The 17,474-nt window shown below is 39.9% G+C and overlaps 1 protein-coding gene across 1 annotated transcript in view; it reads left to right on the top strand.

The window, feature by feature from the left end:
• The window catches only part of VWA3B (von Willebrand factor A domain containing 3B), a 68,603-nt gene that overhangs the window by 9,690 nt on the left and 41,439 nt on the right, over positions 1–17,474 (top strand). The window contains exons 6-9 of the mRNA XM_048962125.1: positions 710–869; positions 4,774–4,943; positions 6,801–6,910; positions 12,574–12,687. Of these exons, the coding sequence (XP_048818082.1) occupies positions 710–869; positions 4,774–4,943; positions 6,801–6,910; positions 12,574–12,687 (554 nt within the window). The remainder of the gene's footprint in view (positions 1–709; positions 870–4,773; positions 4,944–6,800; positions 6,911–12,573; positions 12,688–17,474) is intronic.

Below are 17,474 nucleotides of genomic sequence, written 5' to 3'. Positions count from 1 at the left end.
CTCACAAATTACTGCTTTAAAAGAATCTGAGAAACTGGACTACTTCTCTTTTAGATTTGCAAGGAATTATTCAGAACGGTCCTTGGCTGAATGTCTCAGATCCTGTGACATTCAGCTTATTTTACTGGAACCTGTTATTTTTTAGATTTATCTTTTGTCTTTTCATATGTACATACACAGGTATACATGCATATATATGCTTTGCACCTCTGTAATGCCAATAGACAAAAGGCCTTTGACCAATCAAATACTGAAGAGCATTGCTTCACAAATCTTACTTTGATGGGCAAATAAAGATCAGCTCTTTCCAAAAAAGCAGAAGTAGGTTAAAATGATCTGATATGAAGGCCATGCAGCAAGTCTTGGAAAGAGAAACCAGATTATTTTTTGTACACCTATTTTTTAAAAATTGTGCTTTTATAATAGATATATGATAAATAAGCAAAAGGACAAATGGGAATCAGGAGCTGTAAAGCACTGTAGCTGTCTTGGATGTGCTTTCAACAACTGGCTTAAAACATAGTCATTTCTATACCTAGGAGTTTCATTTTACCTCTACTTTTATTGCAAGTCTAGATTTAATATATGTGGTTTATTGTTATTATTACTTAACAATCTATAAGAATACTAACAGTGGAAGAACTCCACCATTTTGCTTTGTCAGTATTTTTCTCACTACTTTTGATTTATAGTTAATGTCACTTTGCAGGGCTGCTGAGGATCTTATGAAGTGGCAAGAGAAATCTGCTCCTGTGTCTGAATATACTGTAAAATCTGCTGTTAAGTGGCTCTGGAAGCTGGACCACACAACAGCTGCCAACAGTACCACCTCTGCTGGAGCCCTGGTGGAAGCCATGAGTGATGAGACGGTAAGCAAATACATCTTTTCAGAAGCCTCAAGTTAATCCAAGAGTGTTCAGTGCCAAACTGGCTACTGTGATTTGCCCCAATGAAATGTGAAACATAAATATTAATGGGAGGATTTGGAAGGTTTTTTCTTGACAATAACTGCATACAGCATTTACTTATGGCTTGCTTATGTAAATTTATTGTATTCTGAAGGCAAAATCTTGTATTTTCTTTTTTTGCTGCACATAGGAGAGTTATACAGTCATTAAAGGAAAGAGTAAATATCCTGACTTCCACTTCCTTTGCCATATATGTTTTTCAGGGTTTCAAGTTCATGAAAATATTCCTAGTATCAACATTATTGAAGACAAGAAAAGCATTTTTATTTTGTAATGTAACCAAAATGCTTTTGAAAAAAAACCCTGCACTTAAAATCCAAAATACTAAGTACAGAGATTTCTTTATGCATTTGTAGACAGCAAGAGTCTTGAAATATTTTTTTCGTCGCCCAGGTTACAGCTGTAAATTATTTCAGGGCAAAAAGACAAAGCATATGCAGATATTGTTACTAAAAATTCTGACTATTTTTCAAAGTACCATGCTACATTATTCATTTATAGCAGAAGTGACAAAACATAAAAGATGTGTGCTATCATTTGAGCTAGTCAGTTAAAAATTGTACTCTTAAAGAAAGATTTTATGAAATTGGCTTCCAGTATAAATTCAGTTCCTGGCACCCAGATTCAATGGAAAATCACATGGGTTAGAATCACTAGTTTTTGCTGCCATTAGAGTCCATGCCTGTGTGCAGACCCAGTCTTAACTCTCTTGTAAATTTCATTGTGAGACACTGTTTGAAAGAGAAGGTAGATTCGGCTTCAGTTTCCTTCTCAGCTGGATGAACTTTGATGTTCTGAAAAAGATAGTAGAAAGGAAGTGGGTGAGGAGCAAATTGTACAACAGTGACAATTTTATAACTGCTTTTTAAAATGTCCCCTTCATAAATTATGCTAACATTTTCAATTTGCAGTGTATTACAAATTTTCTGGTGAAAGAAAAAGATGATATTTGGATTTAAGTACTGTCTGGATGAAGAAAAGGCTTATTGGACCTGAGTCTGCATGCAGATAAACAGAAATTAAAATTCTTCCAACAATGAGGCATCTATTATTTTTTCTAGACTTTGGTGGGCTAATGGGTAATCTGAGGGAGCCTGTTTTGGCAGGTGATCCATGTAAGACAGACTTTAATTATTCCTAAATACAGTCATTATCATTTATAACTGACAGTTCGGTTTGAGCGCAGGCCATACTGCTAGCTGGAGGAGACCCCTCTCAGACCTAGGCAAGACCTGTGTACTCACTGAACAGTCATAAATGACTCATTTCTCTGAACTGCTTCCGTCAACAGAAACTGCTCCAAAACAATAGCTCCTTTTTCCCTAGACTTGGCTCTTCCTGTCATTCCGTTAGGTTGAGTTTTTCTTCCATGTGTGGCAAGTCCCTAGATTTCCTTTTCTCATGACCTGCCAGTGCCAGGCTCAAGATCACCACGCTGTAAGGCTGCAGTCACAGAATCACAGAATGGCCAGAGTTGGAAGGGATATCAAGGATCATGAATCTCCAACCCCCCTGCCACATGCAGGGCCACCAACTTCCCTTTCTCTGGAAGGAACTTCCCCCTGACATCCAAACTAAATCTTCCCTCCCCCAACTTAAAACCATTTCCCCTTGTCCTGCTGTCATCTACCCTTTCCAAGAGTTGATTCCCCTCCTGTTTGTAGGCTCTCTTTGGGTACTGAAAGGCTGCAATGAGGTCACCCTGCAGCCTCCTTTTCTCTAGGCTGAACAAGCCCAGCTCTCTCAGCCTCTCCTCATAGGGGAGGTGCTCCAGTCCCCTGATTATCTTTGTAGCCCTCCTCTGCACCCTCTCCAACAGCTCCCTGACTGGGGGCTCCAGACCTGGACACAGTACTCTAGATGTGACCTCACAAGAGCAGAGTAGAGGGGGACAATCACCTCCCTGTCCCTGCTGGCCACCCCCCTTCTGATGGAGCCCAGGATACTTGCTGCAAATGCATCCATGGCCTCTAACTTGCAGTTCTACACAGGTGCCACTCTGCAAAGTGTGCAAAATGTACCTCCCCTCCCAGGTAAAGGTTGTGAGGAGCACTGTGTTCTCCTTCCTGTTCCTTTATGGAGTTCATTTGTTTGTATGGATTGCTGCATAAATTATTGATTTCAAAATATGGAGGAATAAATGGAAAGGCTTGAACCTTTCCCCACTGTTCTGTAAGGAATACTTACTTCATGGTATGATATTGCTGGGTTTGTGGTAAGTGGAGTGAATTGTCTGTGGTTAGAAATTTTGTTTACTTTCTTGAAGAGCTGGTTCTGCATCAGCTATTCCCAGCAAACTTCAGCATTTTAGAAGCTGCAGAGGCAGGCACTTGAAGGAAGTGTGAAAATTAATACCCTTATTAAATATCAAGTTTATGAATTATTGGCAGCCTTAGGAAGGAGGGGGAGAAGATGTGAATCTGAAGGAATTCAAAGAAAAGTGGTTGTGCAATCTGCATATGTTTCCCCAGATCAGGAGCCTCTTCATCGAAAGGAATTTCCAGAACAAGGGTGTTGTCCAAGGCCTGGGTCTCAGCTGGAAGAGCTGCATGCGTGCTTTGACGACTGTTTAGCTGGATGAAACACAGAGGAAACCTTCCAGAACTGAACCAAAGCACAGATGTGTGCAAATCTTGGTTTATTTTGATTCTGTGCACCTGTTTATAAAGCTGATAGGTGTTGTGTTAACGTTAAGCTTTAATGAAAGATGTTCATCCTTTTTTTTTAACCTTAGCATTTGTCTAACGGTGATGTCAGGATACCTGGCTGACAACAGACCTGCTTGCTCCCAAGCAAGCGTGGTCCTTAAGGATGGGCCCTGACTTCTACACGGGATGCCCAGCCACCTGTATGAGACCTGGGAAAACCCAAGGTGCTACTGTGTTAATTTGTGAGGTTCCTTCTTAGGGGAGATGTCTTCCAGTGCCAGAATAGTCCTTACCATACCTGAATGCAGTTTTTCTGTTAAATGACTACTGATCTCTATTTGTCAATAGATATGTGCTGTGGGTATGCTGTGGAGTCGATACACAGTTCTTACTGTCTTGAACAGTGTTGGTTACTTTTGTTGTAAATGTTGGTGAAATATCAAGGAGCATATTTACTAGTTATTGTTCTTGCATGGTCATGTGCAGGCAGTATCTAATCCATCATAATGTAATATGCAAGCAAAAAGCAAAGGACGTTTCTTCAAGTTCTCTGTCTTCTTGCAATGATGTTTTCATAACATAAGTGTATGTATTCATAACAAACCTGTCAATTCCCTCTGCCTCAGAAGTATAAAAAATATGAACTATCTGCAAATACCTGTGGTAGCATTCAAAGAATGATGCATCTTTCCTAACCCTCAAAATACATGTTGCCTATGAAATTATGTCTGGTATTAGTGTTCATATTGCTTTTCAGGCCTGGAAAGGCATCAGGATAGTGCCCCCTCTTCCCCCCAGGTGGAATGCAGCAGCACAGAACCTTTTCTTGGCTATTAACACAGTTGTCCTTCTCTCTCTGGTTTCTGTTAACTTCTGTGGGAAGGGGCTTGTTCTGGGTAGAATCAGGCTTGTGAGCTGTGGGCCAGGTTCTCTTCTCACTTTAGGAATTTTTTGTGGACTTCATCTGAATTGCTAGCATAAATGAGAAGAACTGAAAATCTGCAAATTTGATAAGCCAAGCAATGTATTGATTCTACCAGATTTTCATACTGGTGCTCAGCACAGCACAGGGCTTTGAATGAATACCAACTATCTATGTAAAACAGTCTTCCCAATTCCTTATCTTTTGTTTGTTTGTTTGTTTTGTTTTATGACAGATTGAAGCTGTTTATTACTTTGTGGTGGGGGACATTCCAGCAGTCACAAGGCAGCTACTCCTCCAAAAGGTTTCTGATGGCCCCTGTCCAGTCAACACTGTATCTTTTAATGCCAGGGAAGATGAAACTGTTATTTTTCTGAAGGAGCTGAGCCACTTGGCCTCTGGAAGGTATGACAAAGAAGGATTTCAGTATAAGATTTCAGCACTTGTTTTTTGCTGCTAGGAATGCTATCTGAAGATACCTGTATGTTATCCCTTTTTTTCTCACGAGGAAAATGAGACAAATCAGATTGGTAAGTGATCTGGATAAACAAAGGAAATAATCTAAGAGCTATAACTGAAATACAGAGTCTACTCAAACAGACCTTCTCTCTTCACATATGTGCTCACTGGCTTGAAGAAGGGCCAATCCTTAGTTACATCCTAAATCATCTGTCGTCTGCTCCTCTTTGAAAGTCTGAAAATTGTTTAAGAGAAAGAGTGGCAACATCAAGTTTTCATCATATTGCTTTGTACTTTGGTAATGCCCACAGCCACCACCAAAGGATGTGGAGTTTTTTGGACCAAGTGTAATGCAGACATGTACTTGAAAAGTAATGCCTGTCCTAAATAGGCAGTGCCTGGATCAACAGGAAATTGAAGTAGTGTTATCCATTAGGCCTTGTTGTGTGAAACTGCAGTTCTGCACCCGGCTTTTCAGTGTGGTTGGTGGAAACTGATATATTCCATATGGTTTTTGGCTACTTTATCTTGGGAACCAGCTGTGCGGCGAGAATCAGCCTTCATTAGGAAGGAATAATACAACTTTAATCTTGATTCTGATATCAAAATAAGGAAAGCAAATGAGAAAACAAAAAGAGCCACACCACCTAACTCTGGCTAAACAGCAAGAGGCCAATAGGAGCTGATAAGGTGTTTTTCTGCTTAACAGAAGTCACTATGCAGTTATAGAGCTGTGAAATGACTGCTGTAGCTTTCTGTTTCACTGTTGTTTGTGAAGAGTGGGAAGGTCTCCAACAGTAGAAAGCTCCCAAACGACAGCAGAGCGATTGGTAAGACGGCAGCTGCTGAGCTCTTTTATAGCCGTCTGTGTTTAGAAGTAGCTTTCAAGAGGTGGAGTGTCTGCCAAAAGTCAAGACTGTGGGAAATTGTTATATTTCTTCTGATATGTGTCTAAATGAACTGTGGTACCTCTATGATACCACATACATTATTGGTCACCATCCTCCATTTTCTTCTGGCAGTGTTTTTCCCTCCTTTGTAAGAGGAAAATGAATGTTTCTTGCATGGTAGAGAAAGAGGCAAGAAGAGTTGCAAGAAGGTGCTCTGAGGAATTGTTTTCCTAGTATGATTCCCATTATCTTCACTATTTTTTGCACTAATAATAGCATAGCTTTGGTTCAGAGGCCACAAATATCTTGCTGGTGGACATTTGCCAATAACTGTCTTAAAGGCTGTCAGCTTCCTCATGGGAGTTGTTAAGCTCATGGGTTTTTCTTGATTTAAGCCTGATTCTGGTGTAGTTCTGCTTTAGAAAGGCTTCTTTTTTCCTGCTCTGGGAGCTTTTCTGTTGTGAGAATGAAGGTAAATGAAGTCTGCTTGACTTCCTGATTGTATGTCGATAGTGAAATAAATGTTCCTGTTGGGCTTTGAACTGCAAGGATAATCTAATTTAAGGGTGTTAGCATCCTCTCAGATATCTCGAATGATTTGCTTGCTCAGCTGTTAGGAGCATTAATTAAAAACAAATTTCCAGATGATTGAAAAGGAATGTGCCTCAGAGTAAGTGATACCAAAATGAAAGCATGTTCTTCATGAAGAAACGTTAGAAAATACATACATGTATATAAAAGTTTGGTACCATTCATAGTACTGTTGTAAATGAACATTTGATTAGCTTGAACAGATGAGGAAATAATTCCAAAGTTGTATGTTGCTATGATCTTGCATATGTGACATTCACATTTAAACTAAGAAAGTATTTACATAGTTTACAGACTGGTGAAAACCCATTTTCTATTACAGATTCCATGCTTTTGTTGAGAAGAATTACTATAGAGATGCTACTGGACCTGCGCTAAAATGTGAAGAAGATGCCCAGAATTCCAGAAAAGTGAAAGGGAGAATGCCACTAGGTAGATAATTTTAAATCCAAATTGTGTTTTTAAGTGAAATTTCAAGGTAGCAATGTAATGTAGGAATTTGCTTAGTGTTAAAATAAATCTTCGGTAGGCATGGGCCGGCTGGGAACAAATTTCAACATTTCCATTTGTAAAATGGAAATGCTGTCAGCAGGAAGGAGAGGGAAAGGAAAAGAGAGAAGTGAGGAGAATGGAGGATATACATGTGAGAATGTAAGAGAAGTGAAAAAAGAATTAGAAGCAAGAACATTTTTTTCAGGGGTAAAGATAAACACAGCAGTGTTAATGTCCTGGTGGTAATGTAGAAAGTAATGGCAGAAAGGGAGATGAAAGAGATAAGAATGGCATCTGATACAACGGCCACATCAGTAAGACCTAGTTCATTGCTAATATCAAGGAATTAAACCCACATATGGTTAACTTCTTCCTCTCAAGCTTTGAATTTATCATGAAGACAGGCAGAGAGCACAGTACAAACTAGAGAGAAGGAACAAAGAGAGAGGAAAAAGATGAAAAAAATTTAAGAGGAAGAAACAGAAAGAAGCAGAGGAGAAGCAGAATCTTCATTTTATTGTGAGTGGAGCTGGATGGAAAGCTCTCAGCATGGTTCTTAGTCACAGTGCTACTTCACCAGGAAAAGTCAGCCTTACTGTTCAGTGGGACTGGACCAGCTTGTGGTGTGAAGCGAGTCTGTGTATGCCAAGTCTGATATCTTTATCAGCAGACTTTTTCAGTTGAATTTTTTTTTTTTTTTTTAAATATCAGCAAGCGTAAGACCTCTTTTTCTCTCCTGGCTCACATCCCCATTATACTGAGGGGCATTAGTGTTGCATTACTGTTAGCCTCTTTTTACTGCTAGGGAACCTATGGCATAAAGTGAATTTAATGACTCACCATTTTTTAAGTCTTGGACTAAATGTCCCATATTTTCTGGGTTGTGATCTTGTTTCTTGTGTACCAATCTGTCCTTCAGCATGACTGTGGTTATTCAGTGTGTAAGAAGCATAATGGGGGAACTGGGGGGGCAAAATTAAGAGAGCAAAAAGTTTAGGAGCCAAAAGCAGAGTGTACTTCAGACCCTTCTTCTCACTTCATACTAATTCAGAGTGCTGTAATAATCTCCTTCAGTCTGCTCCAAGTGCTTCTTTGCCAGACCCCATTTGAGAGTGAGGGGGAAGCTGGCTTCCTCTTCCCCCAGGCAGCAGCCTGTTTCAATAGATGGGCCTAGAGCTCCTATATGACTGGAATTACTTCCTCATCACTGTTTCTAAAGTTGAAAGCTGAATAGCTTTAATCGCTCAAAAGGGCAGTAATCTCCTTGAAGTGCATTGTCTGTTTTGTCTTATTGCTATTATGGTGTAGAATTTACGCATTAAAAAGGAACACAATTAGCTTTCTACATTTACTGGGTATTATAACCACACTTGTGACATCACTGACAGCCAATCAGAGCCTTTCAGTCATAGGCAGAATCTAAAATCTTTTCAGAAAAGAAAATGTATAGGAGACATTATTCTGGCCCATGCCTGATGTCTCGCATTTCAGAGACTCCTTTCAAGGGTGTAGAAGATGATAATAATAAAACTGTTGATTACTCACTGATGTGTTCTGAAACTGGTTCTTGGGTGTGTGGCATAAACTGTACAAGGAAATGAATAGAAAATGAAGCAGAGATCTAATCTTCCAAATGTGATGTTTCTTGGAAAATAAAGGGTGGCACAAGAGTATTCTGATTCCGTTTCTTTTTGCACCGCAAATGCAACAGCTGGAAATTGAAACTCATCATTACGTTTTATGGACTGGAAAAAAAAGCATTTTAAGGAAATCTGGTAGTTTTCTGGGTATCCACTGAATAACACTGCTTTGCAAATACAGGTAATCTTCATGCTCACTCTTTTTCATCTACCTAAGCAAAACAAGTCGGAAGTGAACTATTTAAAATTTCAGATAACAGCTGACTTCTCTCCTGTTTTGCATCTTGAGCAGTCAAGGAAGCATAAGAAACTGCCAAAAAGGATATATATATATATATTTAAACTCATTGAATGAGTGCTAGAGATCAAATCAGGTGTAAACCAGTAAATAATTGCAGTGCTTGTAGTGGCAGATTCGGTCCTACTTCATGCGGAAGAAATACTCTTACATAAAATCTTACTTGGACCAATGTGGTGATATCTCCTTATTCAGCACTGATTTTCCTGTTATCACTTCTGCCTACATTCTTTGTGTAGCTTCTTCATCTGCTGAAAGCTGCAGAATTAAGCAGTGTTGTTGTGTAGCTAGAACTGTACGTGGAAGGGAGATGGAATTCAAGTTGGAGCTTGAAGTTCTAGAGTACAAGAGAGATGGTGGAAGCTGTGGTGTAGAAGGTTCTCCTTGAGAAGGGCCACAGTTGTGTTATGGGCTTGGACTGGGAGGAGATAGGTGCTATAGAGGGGCTTGAAAAGCAGTGGCATTCTGAGCTAGATCCTGACATTTATAATGGCTTCTGATGTGCAAACAATAGTATATTTCTGGGCAGTATTTCTCTGCGTGGTGGAGTAGATGAGCTGTATGCGTAAAGAAAATGTCAGTGGACTGAAGTCAGGATTTGAGTTATGAGACGTATCTGAAAAGAGACATATTTTGACATGGCCAGACTTTTGGAATAGCACACCATTCCAGTCTGTGGAGATAAATGAGCTTGATCAGTTCTGAGTTTTCAGAAAGCCAGGATAATGACTGCGTAGCAGCTGCTTTACCAATGAGCCAAAGCAAAGATCATTGCCTCTGCATTTTTCTCACTCGTGCTCTGTCCAGTCTTAGCAACCTAACCTTGGCCTGGCAACTCTCTTTGCTAATGTGTAAAGAGTGATGCAGATAGCTGCAATACCACACGGGATACAAAGTTCATTTGCTTTGTCCATTTGCCCAGGGGAAGAAGGGCAAGATGGGGACAGGGTGCCTGCTGCCTGACTCTGGGTGCTCAGGCAGCTGCCCTCCTGTGCTCCTCTGGACCCGCTGGCTTCCCCTTCCAAAGGTGCTTTTTGACAACCGGTTCTTGGGAGAACACTGCTGTCTTCTGCTGCCACATAGAGGCTGAGGAAGGGACCAGCAGTGAAAAAATTGCTCTTCCCTTGCAGGCAAAGTTTACAATATATCTTACTCAATTACATCTGGATTTTGCTTCCACAGCCTCAGTCAGATCATCAGAGAAATAAGAAATACTTCAGTTTTTCATGTTTTGCATCTGTGCTGGTATTTCCTTGATATTTCAAAGACCCTGTCAAGTTTCACAGGCTTCTTTTCGCGTGGGCCTTTTTTTCTAAGCATTTTTTGTACCTTGAATATGAAATGAAATGGGTCACAGTGGCTCATCAAACCAGAAAAGTTTGTCTGCTGAGAGGTAGGTGTGGAAAAGCTACTTGCTTTAATATCACCTGATGATATGAAATAAGTGGGAAATGGAATGAGGACTGTTCTGAGTTTCTGTGTACATGTGTAAGTGCCCATGACTTTTCACTTGGCTGCACCGTTTTGCTTCAGCTCACACCAGTCAGCACAGTGCCCCAGCCCCTTATCTCAGGCTCTCCTGCCTCATCTTCTTCCTCATTTCCATGGCCTCCATTCTCTGGAGCAGGGCTTCTTTCAGCACAACAGGCCATGCTTCACCTCAGCAGTGATGGTGGGAGACAGCCGAGCCAGCTGGCACTTTGTGCAGGCCGGGGAAGGCAGAGCATTAAGTGAAAATGAAAGTGAGTGCAGGGAATGTAAGTCGAAGAGAGGTTTGTGCTTGCTTCTTTCAAGGACAGGCTGTGGGGAGAAAGGCACAGCTGGAGGATGTGACCAGCGGTGTGTGTGTTTGTGTGTTGGGTTTGGGGCTGTTTGAAAAGGCACAGCTTTTCTCTCCCACTTCTCCTCAGATGTGGAGGAAAAGGTGCAGGTAGAGATGGAAACAAACATGGAGGTGGAGGTGAGCTTCCCTTGTAGAGAAAGTAGCTTTGCTTGCCACTGCTTACAGCCTGCTCTTCTAGCTGAGCCCACAAAAAGTTGTTGCCAGATAAAAGGTTTTCTAGGCAACTTGCTGTTTGCAGTGTGCAGTTGTTAATGCCTGCATTTTCCTGTACAATATGCTCCATTAAATTTATTTGCTTTGAAAGTGCACAGTTTTACTTTGCTGGCCATGGCATTAATAAGGAATAAGATACTTTCTTATGTAATACAAACTAAATACACGTATCTTATCAGAGACAGTTCCAATAGTCCTGTAAATTTGAGTAGTCTATAGCATGAGCTTAAGAGGAAATGAAGAAACACAATAAAATCACCAATACTATTTTAAAGGTAGTTGAAAATTTCTTCCTGATTTCAGTATTTTCAAATGCAACATTAAAATCCTTCATAAAATTAAATACTTTGAATTTGTAAATTAAGGATAGCAGACTTGGATATTTTTTTCCTGTCTTTTATGTTGTGCAATGGTCTACTTTACTCATGGCTTTTGTCATGTAGGAAATGCTGATCTTTGCTGTAACAGAAGTACAGGAAAGTCCCAGGAGATGGCAGTGTACAACAACACATTTCAAAATATTTCTTGGAAATTAAAAGCATTTCACAATTATAATTGAGTTCTGATTTAGTAGAACATTCTAATTATTATTTCAGGGAAGTTTATCAAAGAACAAAATGATCAGGTTTGTTTGTCTACTGGTAGCCTACTTTAACGCACAAGTTTGCATGTCTTATCTTCTATAGAGGGAACTACCAGAGAATATTAACTGAACCACTAGATGCTAAGATAAAGTTTGCCTTGTTCAGCATCTTCATGTGCATTCAGTAATAGGCTATGCTTTGCAATAGCTTTTGGTCTGCATTTGTGGTTAGGATAGCTCATGATTCAGTTCCTTTTATATATTTTTTACTGTAATGCACTACACAGTTTTTTCTATATAGTCCTAGATTGTAATTTCAACTCAATGTGTTTACACTCAACACATTTTTAGTATATGTTACTTGGGTGTACATGGTGACTCAGTTTCAATAATTGTACTCTACTAAATAAATTCATGCTTTAATCTTTTAATCAAGGGAAGCAAATCTACTGGGATTAAGAAAATCTTGTGTCAACCCCTGCTTTGTTGTTTGTTTGTTTGTTTTTTAGCATTTAATTATGGCTCTCTGTTGAGAATTGTTAAGATGAAAATCAAAGTATCTTACCGAAATTATATTACATACCCTTATGGAAAAAAGAGATTAAATTTTAAAGGTTTTTATATACTGTAGGAGATAGAAGGTATTGCAAATGTCTTCTCTTTAAATTTTCAAAGTTAGATCTAATATTTGGAGCTTGGTTTTGCAATGAAGTTCAGAGAAAAATGTGAATTTCTTTGTGGAATTTTCTTCTTATTATTTGAGAACATTAAAAAGGATTTCCTCCCATTGTGGGAACAGTCTGAGGCCAGCTCTGTAGGTTCATTCTAGCAGGCTAAACACCTCTCATGTTCTGATAGCTTTGAGCCCATTTTTGAATTCCATCTAAGAACAGCACTTCTCACTTCAGTGGAACCCTGTGAACAAGGTGATGCAGTAATACCTGGATGACTTCATGATAACATAGGATGTATAAAAAGCAGAAATTGGTACAAAATGTCAAGTTCTATCTGTTATTCCTTTTGCAGTTGCTGGTGTTCGTGAAGATGTCTTTTTGATCTGGAAAGAGTTGGAGGAAGCTAGGAGTACGCTGAGACAAGTTCAGAAAATTTTATCTGAATTTCATCAGCCTGATTCTGCAGGTGGTATCATTTATGGTTTTTTTTTTTTTTAACAGTTACCATTGTATTCATGATCTTTTATTTATTCTTTTTATTTTATTTATTTATTTATTTATTATTTTATTTTATTTATTCTTTTATTTATGAATAGTTTTGGTTACATGTTGGTTTGAGGACAATTTTCTCTGAAGTAACTGTATGTAGGTGGTGCTTATACTTAGCAACCAAACACAGAGTTGCTTAAAACCCTGCATTGTTAACTCCTGTTTACTACTGCTTAAAAATTGCTAAATTTTAACTGGTAAAGCTAAAACATGTCATTTTAAATTCATCAATGACTAACTTCAGAAATTCTCTAGATTTCGAGATACTGAAGCTCCTTTTTTTGTTTGTGTGCTCTTTCTCTCTCTGCCTGATCTGGTCTTTGATTTTTGTTGTTAACTGTGCTGGGGAAGAACCCCACCATGATGTTTTGTGGGTAGCCTCCAGCTTGATAGCTAGTTTATACTGCTGAAAGGAGTGTAATTTTGACTTCTCTTAGTCAAAGTCAGAGGACTGAAGCTGATTCTGAATGAGTGCTCTGACAACTGTTGCACTGAGCAACATAGAAGAAAATTCACATCTGTTTGTTAAACTAATAGTTTCCACCATTATGTTTGGCCTTGGATATGTTCTGTTTTGACTGAAACTTAGTGGGGACCAAGCATAGCTAGTTTTCAGATCCCTGAAAGGGAGAAACTACTCAGCCCTGATAAATGGAGACGCTCTGAGTATGCTCTGGAGCAGAACGGTAACACTGCAATAAGACTAGAGGGAATACCCTCAAGTTGTGCTAGGGGAGGTTCAGATTGGATGTTAAGAAACATTTCTTCTCTGAAGTGGTCAGGCACTATAACAGACTGCCCAAGGAGGTGGCTGAATCACCATCCCTGAAATGTTCAAGAAACGACTAAGGGACATGGTTTAGTGGTGAAATATTGCTGATAAGTGGACAGTTGGACTAGTCTTGGAGGTCTTTTCCAGCCTTGGTGATTCTATGATTCAATGATTCCCTGGCAATTTTATAACACTGAAAGGCTAGAAAGCTTCAGTGTTGAACTGTAACTGAGTGACTGGTTTGTCCGGATCAGAGTTGTGGCCATCAGCGATTACCATCTTCTGCATTAGCCCCTGGCTTTAGAATATTTACTTGATGTCTGGTGGCATTTTTTAGTAAGTTGATATAAAGTTCAGGCTGGATTATCACATCTCATCAGTGATTCTGTGTAGCTCCAGTATTGTTTGTGCAGTGTAATTGCTTTTACTTGGACTGGGTGGAGGCTGGGGTCAGGCACCTTTCTCTGGACTACTATTGAGGAACAATTTGTGCAACTGGATGATCGGTCTCCTGAGCTCTTGGTGTGCTGAGGTTGTGATGGTGAAGATTAGAATCTGGGAGCTTTCTCTGCCTGAACTGGGTTCGAACATCTGACAGCATCAGAACTCTGCAGGACTTACTTACTCTGCATAAATTCTTCTGTGAAGGCACAGTACACTTCTTTGTACAGATAATAGCATCTTCTGCAAGGCTTTCCTTATGAAGTTAAACTCTTCTATCATAATGTGTATGAACAAAAGGACCACAATAAAGCTATAAAGGCAGCCCTAATTTCAGTGTTTACTTTTGTGTGTTTGACTATACACCTTTAATGTTCTTACAGTACATACCTTCATGCATAATCACTTCATAAACAGAATTAGAAGAAATAAGTGTAATTTGTTTTGGCAGTTCTTCAGCATTGTTCAATATGACTGTTGCCCATTGATCTAAATAACTGCAATCTCTGCTTGTCTGCATTTCTTCCTGTTTTTGTCATCTTGATCCCTTTTTTAAATGTTCAGCTGCAGAACAGTTTATTATAGATTGCAGTGTTCTGCAGGAGAGGAAAAAGAGAAAGAGAGACAAATTTTCTGCTGAATATCCTGCTAATGCACTAGTTCCCTGAACTGAGATATGACTTTTTATATGAAGCATGTGAAAGAAGGAAAACGTCTGTGTTCTTCTTAAAATGGTGTGAATGCATTTGTGACACTTGCTGGCCTTGCTGTGTTAAGAATGACAAGCAATGAGAAAGCAAATGTTTCCACATGAACAGGCTCTGCCCTTGCACCTGCATTGGTGCTGTCTGATCTCTGTAGTATTTTGTTTAAATTAATATCTGTTTATGTCTGTTTGTCTGCAGGCTCAGGATCTCTATATAGTTGTCACTAGCTGCATCTAAATAAAGTAAATGCTGATACTGCCTAGATCACTGAAATTAATGTATAAAAAAAAATAAATTCACCCTACTATAACATCCACTCATTAATTATTTGGTTTAGGTGTATTTTATCAAGCTAGTGATGCAGAGTCCTTTATCGTCTTCCCACTCTGAAATGAAAAAGGGAGAGCTGGCCTCCTCAGACGTGGAGAAGGCTGAATTGTTTGATGAGTTCTCTGTCTTCATGTCCAGTCAGGCTTCTCACACCTCTGGTGTCTGTGAACTTCTTTGTGAGGGATGGGGGAGCAAAATCCCTCCAAGTCTATGAGTGGAGCAAGTCCAAAATTACCTCATGAGGCTAAATACGTACAAGTCAATGGGGCCAGATGACTTGTGTCCCAGGATTCTGAAGGGGCTGGCTGAGGTGATTGCCAAGCTCTTCTCCATCACATTTGAAAAGTTGTGTCTGTCAGGTGTCTTTCCCAGTGACTGGAAAAAGGAAAATACCACTCACCTGTTCGAGAAAGGGAGAAAGGAAGACCCTGAGAACTACAGGCTGGTGAGCCTCACCTCTAAGCCAGGAAGATTATGCAGTGGATCCTCCTGGAAGAGATGTCAAAGCACATGAAAGAAGAAGATGTGATCTGAGACAGCCAGCATGGTTTCACCAAGGGCAGATCACGCCTGACCAATGTGGTGGCCTTCTATGATGGAGTGATGGTGTCAGTGGACAAAAGAAGGGCATCTAATATAATCTACCTGGATTTGTATAAGGCCTTTCTCTGCACTGGAAAGACACTGTTTTGAAGACTGGACTAATAGATGGATAAGGAATTGGTTGAATGGTCATAGCCAGAGGGTGATAGTCAACAGCTCTACGTCTAGGTGGAAGCCAGTCTTGGGGCTGGTGTTCTTCAACATCTTTTTCAACAGTATGAACAGTGTGATTGAGTTCACTCTCAGCAAGTTTGCTGATGGAACTAAGATGAGTGGTACAGTTAATACAATAGAAGCAGGGTTGCCATCCAGAGGAACGTGAATGTGCCCGAGAAGTAGGCACACAAGAATTTAATGAGGTTTAATAAGACTAAATTCAAGGTGTTGTAGTTGGGTCAAAGCAATCCCGGATGTGATTACTGATGAGGGCAAGTACTTGTTGGGAGCAGCCCTATTGAGAAGGACTTGGGGATCCTTGCAGATGAGAAGCTGCGCGTGAGTCAGCAGACCAGAAGGCCAACAGTATCCTGGCTGCATCAAAACAGCAGGGAGAGGGAAGTGCTCTTCCCCCTATACTCTGCCCTTGTGCTCTGGAGTACTGTGTCCAAACCTGGGGCCCTCAATACGAAAGGGGTGTGGAGCTGCTGAATTAGTTCCAGAGGAGGGCCACAAAGATGACCAAAGGGATGGAGCACCTCTCCTGTGAAGACAGGTTGAGGGAGTTGGGCCTGTTTAGCTTGGAGAAGAGAAGGCTCTGGGGAAACCTCATTGCAGCCTTACAGTGCTTAGAAGAAGCTTATATTCAGGGGAAATACTGGTTTTTCACACTCTTTGACCATGACAGGACAGAGGGAATGGCTTTAAACTAAAAGAGGGAAGATTTAGGTTCGATGTTAGGAGAAAATTTTTTACTCGGAGGGTGGTGAGGTGCTGGCATGTGTTGCCCAGAAACACTGTAGGTGCCCCATCTCTGGATGCATTCAAGATGGGGCCCTGGGCAGCCTGAGCTGGTGTGTGGCAGCTCTGCCCATGGTAGGCTAGGGGATCTTTAAATTTCTCTCCAACCTAAGCCTTTCTATGATTCCATGGTTCTATGATCTTATTACCTGTGTACAGAGATGTGCAATTCCCAAACTTTAGGTGATCCTTAGAAAATTTCTACAACACGAAAAATGTAAGCATGAGAACAGTCATGACAGGTCAAACAAAAAATATCCTATTTAATTCAATATCAGTAATAAATAATAGAGTAAACTAGAATATAAACCAGAGAAAATATTAAGGCGATACACATGTGATATGTTGCTTACAATACTCAGCCTATGAAAAGGCAGTATTATGGAGAAACACAAGGTAACATCCAGAGACCGTGTAATTTGCCTTTAAATGACCTTTGCTGAAAAAGGACAATGGCAATGTTAGTCTATGTTCTTAACTGTATTTTCAATTGTATCTTCCATTATTTCATCTTCTTGAATGATTCTCCTTGAAGTTTGATATCTTATGCTGAATCTTTTATGGTGTTTTTGTCATTCGACAATTAAGTCAACCTTCATATGAATATTCCTTCTATGTGTTGATTCTGTAGCTATTTATATTCTATGCTCTCTGTCTCCTGATAGTTCTGTGCCAGTTATAAAGGGATTTATTGCAAAGAATTGCTTGATAAGAAAGACAAGAACCAAATACTATAAACAACAAAGTAGGTAGTAAAGATGAGTCAGAAATATCCACTAGCTCCAGAGCAGTCAGTGCAAACGGAACAAGTTCAGAGCAATGTGTAATCTTCAGGGAATTCAGCTGCCAAACCTTAACAGGTCTCTGCTGATCATATCAGTTTTAAACTTGACA

The sequence above is a fragment of the Lagopus muta genome, chromosome 1, assembly GCF_023343835.1.
Source record: "Lagopus muta isolate bLagMut1 chromosome 1, bLagMut1 primary, whole genome shotgun sequence".
Lineage (NCBI taxonomy): Eukaryota > Metazoa > Chordata > Aves > Galliformes > Phasianidae > Lagopus > Lagopus muta.
This window is presented reverse-complemented; position numbering and strand designations above follow the sequence as displayed.